At 58.7% G+C, this 18,512-nt stretch overlaps 1 protein-coding gene across 2 annotated transcripts; it reads left to right on the top strand.

Annotated features, from left to right (window-relative positions):
• The first annotated feature begins 1,096 nt into the window (after positions 1-1,096).
• STX1A (syntaxin 1A) lies at positions 1,097-18,057 on the top strand. 2 transcript variants are annotated; one of them, XR_012500272.1, is made up of 10 exons: positions 1,097-1,225; positions 9,012-9,089; positions 9,484-9,583; positions 12,271-12,345; positions 13,073-13,146; positions 13,227-13,335; positions 13,450-13,523; positions 14,528-14,665; positions 16,147-16,340; positions 16,650-18,057. XR_012500272.1 is itself a non-coding variant. In XM_074345922.1 (10 exons), exons 1-10 carry the CDS (start codon positions 1,196-1,198, stop codon positions 16,725-16,727), a joined length of 867 nt encoding a protein of 288 aa, XP_074202023.1. In that variant the 5' UTR covers positions 1,097-1,195; the 3' UTR covers positions 16,728-18,057. The 2 variants fall into 2 exon arrangements, 1 of the variants encoding a protein (XP_074202023.1); XM_074345922.1 differs by having other exon boundaries at positions 16,230-16,340.
• The last annotated feature ends 455 nt before the right edge of the window (positions 18,058-18,512 follow it).

Here is an 18,512-nt window from a genome sequence, read left to right as displayed (position 1 = left end):
CACTTGCTGTCTGGGACACTCAGGGTTGAGGTCTGGACAAGTGGAAGGGATGTGGCTGTCTCTCATGCCAGGCTACATCCTAGCCAGTCTTGGGCCAGACTTTCCAGGGAAGGAGGTATGGCTGGAACAGCATCTCCAGCCTGTCTGCTAGCCAGCTAACCTATACCCACAGTCTGGGAGCAGTGCCAGGCCCGGACACACTGGGCAGCCCTGGGAAAGGGAAGGGGGAGTGCTTGGCTGAGGTCAAGAGGGTCTGGATCAGGGCACAGAGGGGACAGCTGGGCGGTGTTTGTGGCTACTGCTCAACAAGATGCTGGCAGGAACCAGAAAAGGAGCATCTGCTACTGACTAGCCTCCACCCACCACTTCACTACAGAAGTGCGAAGGTCTTCCATTAGTGTTAGAGGAGCTGGGCCGGGCTTAGCTGCCCCCAGCTTCTAGATAGGAAATAGAATCTCAGGCCTGGGGCTGGGACACAGGGTTGGAAATGCAGGGAAAGGGGAAGGAGATGGGCTATAACTTAGATCTCCTTCTCCAAAGATAGAGGGGTTCCTGCATCCTGTTGAGAGTGGAAACTGAGAAAAAAAGGGGGGGGTGGCCACCCAGCATCAGACTGTGAACTGAGAAATCCTGGGCAAAGAGAGGGCCAGACCCTAGGTCTGGATGAGATGTCGGGGGAAGGCACGAAGGGTAGAGGTTCAGAGGCTGAAACTCTGGAGTTTTATGGCTAGAGGCAGTTTTTTGGAGGGGGATGCTGGAGGTTCCAAGGCAATAAAATCAAGGACGGAGGGTCTAACCTCTAGCAAATCCCTGGGGGTGTGAGGGGCCCTGGGTGAAGATCCAGGGTCTGGAAGGAAGGATACTGAGAGCTGAGTCAAGGGAGAGTTGGAACAGGGAAGGGGCTCTGGGGCTCGACCCGAGGCAGGAATCATGCGGCATCGAGAACAGAAGGGGACGAGGTTCCAGGGCTGAGACCCTTCCAGAGAACCTGATTGAGGTGGGAGCAGGGAGCGGCAGTCCCAGACTCAGGACTCTAGGCCGGGACCTGCCGGGGCGGGGCGGGACCGGACTGGGGGCTGGGCCGGGGTCCCGGGGGCCGGGGCGGGGCCGAGCTGGCGCTGCGCAGCCGCGGGGCGGCCACCGCGCATGCGGGGCTCACAGGGCTGCAGCCGGCGCCGCTGCCACTCCCGGGAGCATGAAGGACCGAACCCAGGAGCTCCGCACGGTGAGTCCGGCCTCTGCCCGCCGCCGCTCGCCGCCTGTGCCCAGCCTACCGGCCGCTCCCCGCCCGGCTCCCGGGGCCACCCGGGCGGCAGTCTCTGCGTCCCAGGCCAGGGTCGGAGGGAGCGGTGCCGAGCCGGGAACCGCGACCCCCCTCCAGGTCCCGCCCCTCGGACCTACTCGGGGTCACGGGCTCGCCTGAGCTCGGCTTCGATGGCCCGCGGGCTGGCGGCTGGAGCCTGGGGTCCTGGACAAACTTTTCGGCGTCCCCTTGTTTTGGGGGGTCGGAGTATTATTGGATATCGGTGGCGGGACAGAAACCTGGCGTCTCTCCCGCCCCGCGAAGTGGGTCCAGTCTCATTCCCCCCACTGTGCCTTCTCACTGACCGTCCTGTTCCCTCTCTAGTACAGACAGACGGCGGGACCCGAGGGAAGGGGCCAGGGGCGGTCCCCTGCCCAGAGCCCCGCTGCGGGGCGCGCTGCGGAAACCGGGCGGTCGGGTGGGGCCGGCTTCTCCAGCGGGCGCTGTGCTGTCCCCATCACCTCCTGTCACCTGTGGCTCCCATCACCTGTGGCTCCCCAGCTGATAGTGGCGATGGGCATCTGCTGCCCGCCCTGGTCCAAGAGGGGTCAGACCTGATCCCAGTCCACCTTCCTGGCTTCCGGGCAGCCCGGGCCGGCGTTTCCAAGCCGTTCCGGGGTTCCCTAGCCTGATTCGGACCTGAACCTATTTTTCCACCTATGTTTCCGAAGCCCCTGGGGTGTGGCTTGTGGGGCGGGGTTTGAGATGGGGGAGAAGAAGGATGCGCAAAGGTTTTGAGTCAGAGCCCACCCTCTCCCAGTCATGACAAAGACCCCTGCCGCCTGCTCCTCATCAAAAAGGCCCCCGTCCCCTGGCCTCTGCCATTTACCAGGATGTTGACACCTCTGCTCTTAGGGGTGACAATCCTGGAGGGCTGTGGGGGGCAGTGAAGAAAGTGAAGTCTGCCTGTGGGCGAGGGGCATCAGGACTCTAGACTCAGGTTGAGCCTCCTCTGATCCCCTGGCTGACCACCCTGCTGGCAGGCCCCGCCTCCTGATCTCTGGGGAGGGGGGCCCTAGCTCAGTGTTTCCCCAGAACCCTCCCCTTGCTGCCCAGCTTGGAGCCAGAGACCTAGGTCCCCTTATATGGAAAGTTTCAAGTGTCCTTTGGGCTTTTGATCTCATGGCTTGTCTTCTCTGTTCATAGGCTCCCTGCATTTGTGCCTGGGTCTCCCCAGTTATACCAGTCTTGTCTCCTGGGCAGTGTGGGGCTGGGACCTGTGCTCTCTTGTCTCCATCTCCCCCTTGCTCTGGCTGCCAGCCCTTGCTCTCCCGTCAGACCTGTTTTATTCCTGGCTGAGTGCCCAGCCCCCCCGGATAAATCCCACAAGGTTTCAAAGGAAGAAGACGGTCCCTCATGTTGTATATGGTGTCTAAATGCTTCCCCCGCCAGCCCTTGCGGTTGCCCTCAAGTTTCCTGTGCTTGGTTGAGTCAGAAAGAGTGTTGTTATCTTGGCGATGAATGGCTGTGTGGTGTATTTGCTGGTGTTTGGGTGCTTGGTGGATCAGATGAGTGTGTATGTGGGAACCAGGTGGTCGGGGGAATATGGTCCTTTATATCTGACAGGGCCTTTGGTTCATCAACTTCATCCCCTCTGCTGAAGAGGAAACAGGCACGAGAGAGAGGTGGCTGGCCTTGTAGACCAAATACGATGGTAGAAAGGGGCTTTGCCTAGTCCTCAAAAGAGTCAGACCTGGCTGAGATGTAGGGCCTAAGAGAGCTTGGGCTGTAGGGAGTTTGAATCCAGGTCTTTTGCTCTGGTGTGTGTCTCCGTGATCCCCCGCCTAACACTGACACACACACACATGCGCACACACGCACACAGTAGCCAGAGCAGTCCTTGGAGGGTGAGGCCTGGCTTCTCTGAAAATAAACTGAGGCTTCCTCTCCAGACACCCATCCCTGACGCCAGGCATCCGGCACCCGTGCAGGCTACTGTACTCATTGCTGAGTGGCCCTGCCCATCGCAGGTTTCTAGCAGCCTTGAGGGTCGGCTGACAGGATCCCTCATCGGGTGGGGTGGAACGGTTAGTCTTGCGGGCTGCCATTCCCACGAGTCTCCCTCTGGGCTGCATAGATTCCCATCTATGAAGTGGAGGTAGGAGAACCTAGAACCCAGCTTCTCAGGGCAAGAGGGGTGGTCACAGGTCTCCTGACTCTGTCTCCAAATTTGGAGGAGACCTTAAACCCCAGGAGCCAGAATCCCCAGGAACTGAGGCCAGTTCTAGCTGGGCTGGACTGAGGGTGGTGCTTGGGACAGGGACTTGCACCACTCCCAACGCTTCTTCCCTCCCTCCCTCTCTCCTTCCTCCCGCCTCCTCCTCCTTTCCCACCCAACTAACGCCACCACATTTGGAAGGAAGGCGAAGAGAGCTTATTTATAAAAGTCACACTTGGGGAAGGAGCTGGCGCGTTTCCTCAGCACTGCAGGCCGAACCCAGCTCTCCATCCTTCTCCAGCCCTGGTCTCTCATGGGACGGATCCTTTTGTGCAGAGGGAGAATGAAGGGGTCATTGGGGGGCCAGTGTGGAGCCCTCAATGCTCTTGAAAGCTCTCAGAGATCGGAAAGGCACCTGGAGGCCTAAGAGGGGTAAAGACTTCTGTGACCAGAGTCATACAACTGGGGAGACTTTGGGGACGGGGACAGGCAGCCCTGCCTGGCCTGCATCTGCCTCCTTCCTTCAATTCAGAGGCCTCTCTGGTTTTCTCAGAGCTCACCCACCCCTCCATGAGCCCAGAACGGAGTTTATCTACATGCTGGGCCATGTGGGACACATGGGGCCTGTGGCAGAGGGCAGAGAGAGGAGGGAGAGTGGGGCAGCCAGACCCAGGAATGAGCCTTCCTGGAAGAAGAGGACTTGGGGTGGCCCAGGAGGAGGAGTGGGTTTGAATGGGAGGAGGGGGAGTGGTCCAAAAGGAGGGACCAGTGTGAGTAAAGGCAGAGGGATTGGGATGCCCAACCGAGAGAGAATGGCGGGTGGGCCTGACACCTGTTCTACAGCAGGGCCCAGCGCCCCAGGGCAGGCCTGGGTGGGGCTGTCCAGTGCCCCGCTCTGCCGACCAGTTCCAGTCTTCTCACTCGCTGCTGGGAAGAGATTGGCAGGCCTGGGGCAACAGCAGGCAGGTTTATGCCATACCCTCTCCATGCTCTTTTCATCTGTACAGTGGTGCCAGCCAGCTTCGCCCTGAAGAGCAGAAGAAATGGGGATGTAAGAATAGACCCAGGTTAGGGACCCCCTCCTTCCTTCCCATCACCTCCTTGGGATTTCCCAAAGGAAACAGTGTATTTGGGCACATGATCATCTGAGGTACAGATGGCATTCAGGGACTATTTAGTCCAACCTCCAATTTTACAAAGTAGAAAACTGAGATCCAAAAAGGGCCAGGAATTTATCCAAGGTCAGACAGTGCCTGGAGGGAGGCAGGGCCCCAGCCTCTTCCCACGCCCTGAAGCTGCTTCCCTGAGCTGCTCTGGGGCCCTGCTAAGGGGTGGATGGGCGGGCTGAGCGCAGGGATCTGTTGGAGGGGGAAGTGTGCAGGAGCAGGAAAGAGGGAAGGAGCAGACTGGAGAGCCCTCTCTTCCTGGAGACCCAGCTTGGCCTCTCATACATCCCTGACTCAGCTCTGGGCCTCTCTGCTCTAGTGTATTGGCTTTGATTAGTCATTGAAAAGAAGAAGGGGAGAAAAAATAGCCTTCAAGGCAGACAACAGCAACTCCTGCTCCAGCAGGAATGAATCAACCCTGCCGGCTGGCCTGCTGCCATCCCCTGGGGACAGGCCTGGAGGCTTCCTCTGGGAGCAATCACTCTGGTTTCCAGGCAGGTATCCTGGAATCTTGGAGCCTCTGCTTGGAGAGACCACCAGGGCTGCACACCCGACAGGGTTAGTGGGATCTTTTCTCCCCTGTTTCAGCAGGTCTCTGTGGTGGGGGCAACACTCACTCCCGCCCCGCTAGATTCTCTTCCCTGATATCTCAGGCTGGAGGTGATGAGGCCATAGCCGAGACAGCCAGTGGCCAGGGAGGAGGGAGACCAGACCAATGATTCTCAATCCTGGGGGTCCTTGAAAAAACTTAACCTCACCAACCCCACCGCCATAGATTCTCATTTGTTCTGAAAGCTGTGTTTTGTTTATGTTTTTGTTTTTTTAATCCCCCAAGGGACTCTGGTGCTGGACCAGGGTTGAGAGCAACTAAAGGATGAATTAAAAACAGGACAAATTGGATGTTGGTTGGATGTGAAAGGAGAAGGAGGAGTATGGCTGCCCCCTGGGCAGACTCTTGAGAATGGGGGTTCTGAGCGGGGGGGTTCAGAGGAGGGGGCTCAGGAGGGAGAGATGGAACTTAGTTTTGGCCAGGGGGCAGGCAGGGTGCCCGTTGTATGGGTGGGTTTGTCCAGAAGACGTTTGAGCCTTTGAGCTTGCAACTGTCCCATGACTCTAGCGGCCACCTCCATGCTGAAGCCTCCCAAGTCACCATCTCTCATCTAGCCCTCTTTTCCAGAGCTGTGGTTGCCACTTAGAGAGGGTTGCTGGATTCCCAAGCACTGGGGCCCTAATCATTCAGGGCTCTGGCCTAGATGTAAATGAGGTTGCATGGGGCATCAGACTTTCACAAACTAGAACAAGGATAAGAACAAATGAAGAAATGAAACAGGAAAAGGATCCTTCACTTGAGCCCAAAATCCAGCTAAGTGGACAGCATGGGGAAAGGGAGGCTTGGGCCTTTCTTTGGCAAGAAGTGCTATATGATCATTTCTGTGATTTCTGGCTGCATTAACAGAAGTAGACTATATAGAAAGAGGGAGGTGATAGATCAGTTTTTTGGCACTGCTCAGACCACAGTCAGCAGCATCCTGTACTGCTGGGGAAAGAGGCCACGTAGGACAAGTCTGGTGCGGGGGCTGCACTTTAGGGCCCCTGGGAAGGATCTGAAGGGGAGGGAGTGGTCAACTTGAGAATAAAAACCCAGGGAGGATGTGGATGCTACCTTCAGATCTCCGGCAGGGCCAGCCCAGCGAGAGGGCATCAACAGGTTCTTTATGGCTTGGGGCAAAACCACTGGAAAGGGAAGGACTCCCTAACAATTGGGACTGCCCCAGATAGGCAGAGTTGCTGGGAAAGCTAGTGAGCTCTCCATCATGGGAGGTGTGAAAGCTGAGGCTAGAAGCTGTGGCCAGTGTGGCCTTATGACTTGAGAGTCTGTGGCTGTGGCTCCTAAGTAGGGATGTGAATAGGGTATGGGGAACAAGAGGAGTGAGATACCAACCCAGGGGAACAGAGGAAGGCTTCCAAAGGAGGTGGCATCTAAGGATGAGGGGAATGTCAGTTTCATGGAATCAGCCCTGCAGACAGAGGGGACAGCAAGGAGGATAGTGGGTAGCTTGTAGGGGCAGAGAGATGGTTAAAGGTGGGCTGTAATGGGAGGCGATTTCAGGCTGGGGCAGTTAGATGAAGAGGAGGGATGAGGGTGAAAAGTCCTGAGGAGGAAGAAGTAGTAGGACTTGGAAAGGAAGGGTCCCCTTAGAGCATCCCCTCCAGGTTTTGCTTGCAGCCACGGCTGGCTTGCCCAAGGCTGTGAGGTCAGGCTCTAAACCCTACAGTTGGCCTTGGGACCAATACGAATGCCACCTCCCAGGTGAACCCCAGCCTAGGTGCCCCAGTCTGACCCTGACGCCAAGTCTCCTTTTCCCCCACCTCTACCCTCCTAGACAGAGAGCATGGAGGAGGGTATGGCATCTCTCCTGCCACCATTCTTTTGCAGAAACTACCTGAGTCCAGCCATCAGTCCTCTGGGGATGCTGCACAGGCAGCAGGTCAGAGCTAGCTGGACACTTGGAGAAGATAAGTCCGTTTCCCAGATAGGCAGGCTGAGGCCCCGAGGCAGGCAGGAGCCCTGGGGTCTCTGGCAGTGACTCTCGTCTCTGGTGACTTTGTCTTTGGCTCTAGCTGGCCATTACTCTTTCTGGGAAGGAAGCTGGAAGATTCTCCTGCCCCTTCCCATCCACCCCGATCCTTCACCAGAACAGAGAAGCCAGGGTGCTGAATGCTGGGGTGAGGAGGTGTTGTAGGGAGAGCCACTTCCGAACCTGTCAGGCTGTCGGGGAGTGGGACCTGGGCTCCACCTGGCTGCACCTTGCCTCACTTCCCCCAGGGAATGCTTCTCTGGCTCGGCTCCTGGGCCTGGCCTGGTCTGAAAGTGTAGAAATGGCTCCTAGATTCTCTGTGGCTCTGGGTGGGCTTGGTTGGGGGGGGGGACCACCTGGCGGCTGCCACAGGCACTTGTGGGAGCGAGGATTTATTTTAGCTGCTGGGGGAGGAGGTGTGATCTCTTGATGAGAGGGGCCGCCTCCAGAAAGCTCCCCACCATCCCCCTCTCTTGGTCCCACTTTGGTGGGGTAGTGGGACCCTGAGAGCCCCAGAGCCACAGCCCTTTACAGAACATGCTGGGTTCTCAGCAACCCCCCCACCCCGAGCAAGGCATCACTGTCCCCATTTCAGAGAGGAGCCAACAGACCCAGAAGGGAAGTCCCTCAGCCCTTTGGTGTCTGTGCTGGGCCCAGAACCCAGGGCTGGGGGCCAGCCTGCCTGGTGCTTCAGCCTCCCCATCCCCTCAACCTCCGCCACCTCCATCCCTGTGAGAGAGCATCGAGTTGAGGACCAGTGGCTCCTCCCTGTGGGGCACTGAGAAGTGAGGAGTAATGACGTAGCCAGAGAACCTCAGAGGGGTGACCATCCTGCCTCAAGTATCCTGGCCTTGACTGGGGAGAGGGACCTTGGTCTTGCCAGCTGAGTTGGCCAACCCTGGCCGACTCCAGGTGTGGGGCAGATAGTAATGAGCATGGCCGACATGCTGGGAAGTCAGAGGTGTAATTACCCCCACCCCATGGTGGACTAGCTTTTGTATGGCTGCTCCTGGGGCCCCAGGGCGGGCCTACACCTGTCTCTGAGGCCTAAGGCAGGCCCTGAGCCAAGTGGCAACATGACTGGCCTCTTACGCCTGCCAGACCCAACTCTGAGCCTGGAAGGAAAGAGAATCAAGGTCAGTGTCAAGACTGACAAGGAGAGAGAGGTCCCCAAGTGGTCTGAGGGAGCAAGGCCGGCAGATCCCAGGACCCCCACAAGCAGTTGCTCTCAGGCCTGCCTGGGTGCTGTGGGGATGACCCATGTCTGAGCCATCCTACCTTCTGGCAGGGAGGTGCTGGTGGTGCGCAGGTCTGGGACAGACCCCAGGCCTCCCCCTACATGGCCCTCCTCAGAAAGGGAGCTTGGGAACTCCAGGCAGCCTGTCTCAGGCAAGGTCTATGAGTTGGGGCCAGTGTCTGGGGAACCAATTCCTGAGGTTTGCATGCCTAGCCCGTGGCAGGGCCTCCCCAGCAGCACCCTAGGGTGAGGGGTATGCTGGGAGGACCCCAGTCTTGTGGGGGATGGGAGGCAGCTGAGCAGGGGAAGGAGCCCCTGACATGGAAGTGGACACTTGGCCCTATAACCAACTTGACAGTCAAGGCCTCTCTCCATAATCATGCCAGGTCCCCAGCGATCCTCCGGGTCTCACTGTGGCTGGGAGCTGCCAAGGGAACGGAGAGGGATGGTCGGGCCCTGGAGCTACAGCCCATGAGCCTGCTGGATGCCGGGCAGTGTGGGGTCCTAGCTGCAGTGGGATCCAGTGGTCCCACCACAGGTCCACTCATGAGTGCACATCTCTGTGTAGGCTAAGGACAGCGATGATGATGATGATGTCACTGTCACCGTGGACCGAGACCGCTTCATGGATGAGTTCTTTGAACAGGTGGGAACAGCACACCTGCCTCTCCCCAAACACCAGCAGACCTGGGGTGGCCACGTGTCACCTCTGAGCCAAGCCCAGGGCTCTTACACACCTGCGCCTGCCTCAGCAGCTCAGAGGTACCAATTAATAAGCCCATTTTGAGGGTAAATAGACAGAGGCTCAGAGGGGAGCAAAGTTTGGGACTGCCCACTCCTCCCCACCCCCACGCCAGTCTAGAAGGATCCTTGGAGCAATGCCCACCCCCTCCACCCCCCACCTCACACCTATCCCCTGAAGCCTGGCCCAGCCTGGTCTTCAGCCCTGACCTCCAGCCCTACTCTGGGCAAGCCCTGGGCCCGAGAAGCCCCATCCCTGCAGGATTTTCACCTGCTGACCACCTGGCCTTGGTCCACAGGTGGAGGAGATCCGTGGCTTCATTGACAAGATCTCAGAGAACGTGGAGGAGGTGAAGCGGAAGCACAGCGCCATCCTGGCCTCCCCCAATCCTGACGAGAGTGAGTGTGTAGGTGTGAGGGGCCCCACTGGCCTCTGGGAAGGCACTGCTGCGGGGAGGGGCACCTGGGCCTAGCCGGATTGGGAAGGGCTCCACGGGAAGCCTCAGGAAACACAGCTGACCCAGGCCTCACCCCGCCGGTGGTGGGGTGGTCAGTGCCTAGTATTACCCGCTGGATGCCTGGTGGGAGGGGTCAGGTCAGGCAGCCAGCCCCACCCTCCCCTGGTCAGCTGGCAATAGGTCTGGCTGCATCCCTGGGATTCTGGAAGGGAGGGGAGGAAGGAGGGAGCTGCCTCTGATCAATAGGAGGCCTCTCAGCCCAGCCCCTCCCTTCCCTCACCTCCCAGGGGAGCAGATGGCAGCTTTGAGGCATCAGCGCTGTGGGAGGGCAAGCCGGCCATGCAGGCAGAGTTTCCGGAAAAAGCTGGCAGCCCTGGCACTTGGCCACTGGTACCCCAGAGCCGGGCATTCTCAGGGCTCCAGGAAGTCACCTCTACCCCTCTGCACAGGGAGCCTGTGTATGTCTGTGTTTCACTCTGTCCCCAGACGGGTGCCTCTGACCTGGCTGTCACAGTGCCTGTGGAGGTGTTGATTACTACGCTCACACAGGCCAGGCTGACAGTGTGCAGGCCCGTGATCCCCTCCCCTATAGGGGGGCTCACCCTCAACCCCAGGGAGGCACTGATGGGACGAGGCCCAGGCCAGCCGCCTGGACTCAATAGATTGGGTGTGTGCACTGCCTGCCCATTCTCGCCGTGTGCTCTCCTCTTCTCTCCCTTCTCCAGCTCCTTTGGAAGGTGTCAAAGCATGGGGGAGGCCTGGCTGCCGCCCACGTGTTCATGGGATAGGGCTGGAGGCCCACAGCCCACCACCCAGGCACCCAGGGCTTGATTTCATTCTCAGCTTCAGCACTGCCTCCCTATCTATGGCCTCTCAGCCCCCTGCCCACTGGCATCCACAAGTGCCCAGAATAAATCTCTCCACGGCCCCAAAGTGTGCTTGAACCTGAGGCCAGTGCCACACCAACCAAGCCCAGTGATAGGCCCATGGAAGGCAAAATGGGTCAGCTGGGAGCTGGAGAGACTGTCCCAGGAAGAGGTGGGAAGGAGAGAGGGCCCACCCAGAGTAGGGCGCAGGCCCAGTGTAGTCACCATGCCACCACCCTTTGCCCCTCTTCCTAGAGGTTTGTCTGGCATGGTTTGTCTGTGTGCCCATGTGTATCTGGGTCAGCCTGTGTCCCTGGCAGGTCACTCCTGGTGAGGCTTAGAAGGGGGCTGACTGTGGGGCAGGACTGTAAAGAGCTGGGAGCTGGCCTGTCACCTGCTGGAAGGTGGGGCAGGAGGGGAGCGACAGAGCTGCCCAGGTCCCCCAGCCTCGGCTCCCTTGTGCCACCTTCATCATACATCACTAGTGACCAGATTGGAATCGCCACCTGTGAGCTGAGCACTCAGGCCTCAGCTGATGGTCGTTGATGTGGGCTAAGTAACAGGCATCCCCAAGGAGAAGGGGCTCCCCATTAAGGTTTCTAGGGCAGAGGCCGAGCAGAGTTGACAAGGCATCACAAAGGAACTTGGCAGTGAGTGGGGGGCTTTCCTGGGCCAAGGCTTGCTCTGCCTCCTCTGGGGGCTGCCATCCGGGCTGGGCTATTTTGGGCCTGAGCAAAAGAGGCTGAGACATCAGAGCAGCTGGTAACCGAGTTTTCCTTTGTTCCTGCAAATGAGCCTCCCCCGCTCCTGGAAGCCCCCTGTTCCACCAAACTCTTGTTTCACTTGGGATGTGGTCCCCGCCTGTTAGACACTGTAAATGCCCCTCCGAGTCCCCTGTGGGAGAAGCTCTAGGCCCAGAAACAAGCAAAGGGTAGACAAGAAGGGCTGCAGCCAGGAGCTCAGTCCTGGTTTTTCCAGGGGGTGGAGTCCTGGGGGGCTACCTGAGGCTGGGCTCCACCCAGCACCCCAGAGGGAAGTGACCACCTTGTCCCACTTTGCCAGCCACCCCTTGCAGGGAGTGGGGCAAGCTGGGCACCCCCAATGCCTCTGCCAGCTATAGAGATAGCTCCAGTTGGAACAAGGGCCAGAAACTATACCACCGCCCTCCCCCAACTTCACCCTCTCATGGGCTCAGCTGCCTATGACCTCCAGAGCCGACTGCACCCCAGGGGCCCACCTCTTTGAAGCTCTTACCCAGGCCAGGTGTCTCTAGTCCCCATCCACCTGCTGGACACTCAGCAGTTGGCCTTCACTGAGCTCAGCACCTGGGGAGGGGGCTTTGTGAGTAGAACAAGGTCTGCCCTGCCCAGGGTGCTTGATGGGGGAGCTGGCTTCTGCCTCTTTTGCCCCTGGCCCCGTCCGCCCATGGGCTGGATGCTTACCTTCCTGAGCCACCAGGTAGTGCTAGGTGAGCCCACACCCCCGCCTTGGACTTAGGCAAGTAAATGTCCCCCAGTGCCAGCTCCAGCATCGCCAGCTGCTCCACAATTATTTCTGCCTTAAATTTAGACCCATCTGTTATCTGCAGGGGGTGGGGGGAGCAAGCGAAGGAGGAAGGGAGGCTCCTTGGAAGGCAGCACAAGACGGGGTGAGGCTGCAGCTGGTGTAGCCCCAGCCCAGGATTGCAGCGGGGCAGGCAGAGCCTTAGTCAAGGGAAGAAGGGAGACCCAGGGTGTACCCCCAACCCCTTCTACCTCCCCAGAGACAAAGGAGGAGCTGGAGGAACTCATGTCCGACATAAAGAAGACAGCAAACAAAGTTCGCTCCAAGTTGAAGAGTGAGTCTGGGCTCCAGGCCTTGTCGGGGGTTGGGGGGCACCCCAGGCCCGCCTCCCCCACACAGCCCATAGGGTTTCACTGACTGAGGGGTACACTGGGTCTCGCTTTCCTTTGTGAGGTGCCATCATGTGCCACTCACTCAGCAGCTACCTGGCAAGGCCTGGGTGTGCCGGCTCTGGACTGGACCTCAGGACAGATGCCTGAGGCTTTGTCCAGGGAGTGTTCCACTCTGGGCACTGTCTCCCACTTCAGCTATAGAGGGTTAAAGGAGTGGCCAGCACTGCCTGGTCCCATGTGTGAGCCCCCATGCACTGTGCAAACACAGTCATGCCTGCCCTGGAATGCACAGGTCTAGGGGTCGCATGCCCCGTGGTCGTGGCCACCTGGCCCTGCCCTTCCTGGGCACAGCCCCTTGTTAGGTGCACAGCCTCTGAGCAGGACAGAGACAGAGTGGACCTGAGCCACCAGGCCTAGTAGGTGTTCACACACACACACACACACACACACATACACAGCGTGGTGGGTGCAGGTGTGCGTATGTGCACACACCTCCCTCGCTGGCTCCTCCATCGGTGCCTGGCGCTCCCTCTTCCTCTGCTGCTTCCTGTGTGACCCCACTCAACAGACAACACAGGCCCGCAGGGGAGGTCCTGAACCAGGTCCTGGGTGAGTGGTGGGGCAGCAGTGCACGGAGACAGGTAGTTAGCAGCTGACTCTTCCCCTCAGGCATCGAGCAGAGCATTGAGCAGGAGGAAGGCCTGAACCGATCATCCGCCGACCTGAGGATCCGAAAGACACAGGTGTGGGCGGGGCTCTGGGGCAGGTAGCCGGGCACGTGGTGGGCTGGGCCTCACACCTGCACCCCCATCTCGGGCCCCAGCACTCCACGCTGTCCCGGAAGTTTGTGGAGGTGATGTCCGAGTACAACGCCACGCAGTCTGACTACCGAGAGCGCTGCAAGGGCCGTATCCAGAGGCAGCTGGAGATCAGTAAGCCGAGGGGGTGGGGCTGGGGTGAGGGGCGGGGCCAATGGTGAGGGGCGGGACCGGGCCTCTGCCGACCACCCATTGGAGGGCCTCGCTCAGTGTGACCCCTGCTCGCAGCCGGCCGGACGACAACCAGTGAGGAGCTGGAAGACATGCTGGAGAGTGGGAACCCAGCCATCTTTGCCTCTGGGGTGAGTGTGGAGCCCTCCCTCCATGACAGCTCCCACCGGGGACCCTGGTGTGTGTGCAAAAGGTTGGATCTGGGCAGTATTTGGACACAGACACCTGTAAGGCAGGTTTTATTTATTTAAAAATTTTTTTTCTAATGTTTTATTGTCTTATTTATTTATTTGGGGGGAGGTAATTAGGTTTATTGATTGATAAATTCATTTTTAATGGAGGTACTGGGGATTGAACCCAGGACCTTGTGCATGCTAAGCAGGTACTCTATTCCTGAACTGCACCCTCCTGGCTGAGGCAGGTTTTAAAGAGAAGGCCGAGACCCAGAGAGGAGAAGGGACCAGGGAGAGGTCACATGTTAGTGGCAAAGGTGGAATTAAGACCCATCTCCTGCTTCCTTGCTACTCCTGCTCATTTGCCACCAGCAAGGGGCTCCTTCCACCATCCTCAGGACCTTTTACCCCTCCTGGAGGACACGGTGCCCTTGGCTGTCTATACATTCAACTGAAGCTCCATACTCTGCCGGGCAAGGGGGCTTCCTGAAGGAGGTGGCATGCAGGTGGGGGAGGCGGCTTGGGGACGTGGTTTCAGGAGGAGAGAGGGGAGGGGCAGAAAGGTCTTTCAAGGACTGGGTCCTCAGGGCAGTCATCTTGGGCTCCTAAGGCACTGGTGATAACTGCCACTCCACAGTTACTCTGCATAAGCACAGTGGGGAGTGTTATCAGCCCCGTGTTACAGGTAGGAAATTGGGTCTCAGAGAAGTTTGGTAAAGCTGATAAGAGCTGATCAGAAAGTGAGGGGAAGGCTGCAGCTAAGGAAGGAGCCTCAGGCTCTGCCTCTACAGCATTCCTCTAGAGCATTCTGCTCAGGCCACCATTCCTCTAGAGCATTCTGCTCAGGCTACTGCCCATCCCAGCTGCCTCCACCCTTGGCCTCTTGCTGTCCTGGTTCTGGGCCCCACCCCTGCCCCCTTCAGCAGGTCTCTGGGTCCCAGCCCACCACTCCCACCCCCTAGATCATCATGGACTCCAGCATCTCGAAGCAGGCCCTGAGCGAGATTGAGACGCGCCACAGTGAGATCATCAAGCTGGAGAACAGCATCCGGGAGCTGCACGACATGTTCATGGACATGGCCATGCTTGTAGAGAGCCAGGTGAGTGCCCAGGGCCCCGCTGCCCTCCACTCAGCCCCCAGCAGCACCCAGGGCTGCACTAACCCCTCCCCTTTCTGCCTGCCATGCTGCCCTGCCCGGGAGGGACCGAGTCTTCAGGTAACTAACCATGCACTGCTGAAACTGCCTCCAGGGTCCTGTCCACCTGAAGGATTCTCTCTGCATGGCTCTGCTTGGCCCTCCAGGACCCTAGGCCCCGCATGGCCCCACCCACCTTCACCCAGCCTTGTCCTGTCTTGTTCACCAGCTGTGTGTCGTGTGGACTGGCACTTTTCTAGGAGCTGGAGGTATAGCTGTAACCAGGGCAGCTGAGGCCCTGCTTCCTAGAGCTAACTAATGTCTGTTGGGCAAAAGGGCAGCATCAGGAAATGATGTTTGGAATATTCTCCAATTGTGCCAGGTGCTCAGATGTTAGGAGGAGGCAGTGTGACAGAGCAGTGGTTCTCAAACTTGAAAGTGCCTAAGAGCCAGTTGCAGGACTCGTAAGTTCCCCTCTTCTAGTCCCCATACCCAGAGATTCGTAGGTCGGGGTGGGGGCTTGTGAATTTGCATATCTTACAACCTGCAGGGTGACGTCAGTGCTACTAGTCCACGGCCACACTTGGAATAACACAGTCACTACAGTGGCCACTTTGGATGGGGTGGTCAGGAAGGCCTCTATGAGGAGGTGGCATTTGAGCTCCAAAGACTACCCAGGAAAAGTGAAGAGCTGGCCCAGGCAGACGGACCAGCAGCATCACGGTCCTGGGACCAGCAAGAGCCTGACTTACTGGAAGAAAGGAGAGGAGGTGTGGGCGGCTGGAGCACAGTGGGAGATGGGGGTCTCGATAGGTGGTGCTGGTGTCTGGAGTCTCTTCTGGATTGGAAGGTCTTAAGTGTGGGAGTGGCATGACAAGAATTTGGACGCGGGGAGGCTGTGATGAGGCTGCTGCTTCCATCGAGGCGAGAGAACACAGTAATACAGATGCCAGTGTGAGCAGTGGGCTTGGAGAGGGTGGTCAGCTATCAACACTCTGCTGCTGGGAGTCCTGGGCAGCGTCACGGTCAAGTGGCTTCTGGGGGCTGCGTGGGACCAGGTCGTAGGACCCACGAGGACTGTGGGACTGGGCGGGGGCAGGGGTCTCAAAGGTTGAAGACCAAAGTCTGTGGGAGCTGGATGGAACCTTCATGCCTGGGGAGGATGGAGTGGGGGGCTCACCGTCATCACTGGGGCCAGACTCCAGCCCAGCCACTCCTGCCCTGCCTGCCTCTGCCTCGCACTGTCCTCTGTCCGACACCGGACACCTAGGTCAGGGCTCCAGCTGAGCATCCTCTGCATGGTCCCCGCCCCCTTGGCTGAGACTGCATGCTGTTCCCACCCCAGGATGGCTGCATTTTGGGGAGCTGCTGGGGTGTCTGGCTTGAAGGGCACAGGTGAGAAGCTATACCCCATCCTCCTCACACCCCCTCTTCTCTAACCTCAGGATGCTTTCCCGAAATCCTGCCCCGAGCCCCGTCCCAGCCCTGAGGGGGGCCCTCTGGAGCTCAGGTGCCCCCGGCCCTGCAGGGGGAGATGATTGACAGGATTGAATACAACGTGGAACATTCAGTGGACTACGTCGAGAGGGCCGTGTCTGACACCAAGAAGGCCGTCAAATACCAGAGCAAGGCTCGCCGGGTCAGTAGCCCCAACTCAGCTTGAACCCACATCCCTGCCAACCCAGAGCCCCCTGGACCCTCACAAATCCCTCCCCATTCTGCCTTCACCCAACTCTCCCAGGCCTTCAGTGCTGTTAAAACCCCACCCAGACACGTTTCCAGGCCATCACTTCCTCCCTCATTCAATCCCTAAGACTCCAGTCCTCAACCCTCATCACAGCCCCCTCCCCAGTGGCTCCACACCCCTCAAAGCTCTGTGCAGAGGCTCAGCCTCCCTCCTGGCTTCCCCCCAACCCCCTCTGAGGCCTCTCTTTGCCTCCTTGTGCAGAAGAAGATCATGATCATCATCTGCTGTGTGGTCCTGGGCATTGTCATCGCCTCCACCTTTGGGGGCATCTTCGGATAGAAACCACTCCACCCTGGATGGTCCACCCCAAGGAGGTCCCCTGGCTGCTGCCACCTTCTGGCTCAGAGCCCCCTCCTCCCCACCTTAGACTGTTCCCTTCTCTGCCACAGGGCCCCCCGTTCCCACCCTGCCCTGAGCCGTCATGTGCATGATCTTTGTGACAGTGTGCGTCTGTACAGAAGAGGCAGAGGGGAGCCAGGCTGGGAAACAGCCCACCGGGTAGGGATGGGCCAGCAAGGGACAGACTCAGGCCCTGGCCCAGGCCACCTCCCCTTTCTAGGCAGGGCTGCCTGGGGTAGTTAGCCATTCCCCTCTTCCCCTGCCTTCAGTAATTCCATTCTAGCCTGGGGTCTGCCCTCTGCTGGGATCAAGGCTCTCTGGACCCCAACCTTACCTCCTGCTCACCAGCCCATCTGCCCTGTCCTCTGTCCTCTCCAGCTGTCCCCATAAGCCCAGCCCTGAGGGGTGGGGACCAGCTGGCCACATGGTGCTGCTTTTCAGGTTAGGGGAGGGGTGGCCCTGAGAGACAGCGCAGCTCTAAGCTTCTAACAGCTGATCACTGCCAGGGAGGCTCAGGGTGCCATGGCCAGGTAGTTCCTGGCCATGTCAAGACCAGGCTTTTTCCCCTACCTTGGGGCAGAGTCCAGCGGTCTTCGGCTACCTCAGCCTCCCTTCCCACATTCCTGCAGCCCCAGGAGCAATCCCTTTGGGCTATGCCTGACCCCAGGTAACATTCTGGAAGAGGCTGGCTGGTGCCTGGTCTCCAGCCACCCTTGGAGCTAGGGAAGAGCAGCCTAGCCAGGCTTCTGCGCTGGTGAAGCCTTCAGCCCAGGCCACTCTCCCCAGCAGGCCTTAGTTGGGTCCTCAAGCCATTGTGTGTTGCATGTTTGGGACAGTGGTCCCTGCTCTCTTGTGCTCCAAGAAGTCAATGTCACTTCAGGCCTGCAATTGCGTCCTGCCCTCGCTGTCCCCCGTTGATATGCCACGTGGGTGTCAGGTGTCTTGGATGCAGTATTCAGCAGCCAGCCAGGGAGGGGCGCCTCCCTCCTCCCACCATCTCGGGACTTCTCAAGTCTGAAACGCGCCCCCACCCAAGACCCCTCCTCTTCCTCGTTGACAGGCAATGAGTGTGCCTGCGAGCGCATGCAGTAGGGGACGGGGCCAGGTCTGTGCCCCACCTTCCCTCGGCTTTGCTCCTGCCCAGTGACTGTGACCACTGTCCGTGTTGCCTTCTTGAACCGCGACTCTTCCCCACCTTCACCAAAGGTCTTGGTACAACCAGCTGCCCATTTTGTGAAATTTTTATGTAGAATAAACATTTGTATCTGTACCATGCTTCTGCTCTACATTTCTTACTGTCAGTGTCACAGCCTTAGAACTGGAGGATGAATGTGTGTGGCACTAAGGGGCTCTGAGGCCAAGGATCCCAGCCTCCTCCCTCAGCCTTCAACTTTCAGATGCTCCGGCCCCTCCACCCCAGCCTGAATGTCTCTCGGCCCCCGCTTAACATCCGATGCCTGTTCTGTACCGTGGGCCCAGATCTACCCCCTCTTCCCACTTTTCCCAGAAGTCACAAGTCACCACTGGATCCCCCTATTAGCCTGCTAGATACATCGCCGTGCAGGACCTGCCCTTCTGACCACCAGGGACTGGACAAAAGAAAGGCTCCAGAGGCAACCAGTGCTGGGCTGGGCAGCAGCTGATACAGCTCAGGGCCAGGGGTCAGCCCAGCCCAGGGGCTGGGTGCCTTCCAACCAAAAGGAAAGCAGAGACTGGGCAGAGGCC

This window comes from Camelus bactrianus, chromosome 18 (genome assembly GCF_048773025.1).
Source record: "Camelus bactrianus isolate YW-2024 breed Bactrian camel chromosome 18, ASM4877302v1, whole genome shotgun sequence".
NCBI lineage: Eukaryota > Metazoa > Chordata > Mammalia > Artiodactyla > Camelidae > Camelus > Camelus bactrianus.
Note: the sequence above shows the minus strand (reverse complement) of the source record. Positions and strands in the feature narration are given on the sequence as shown.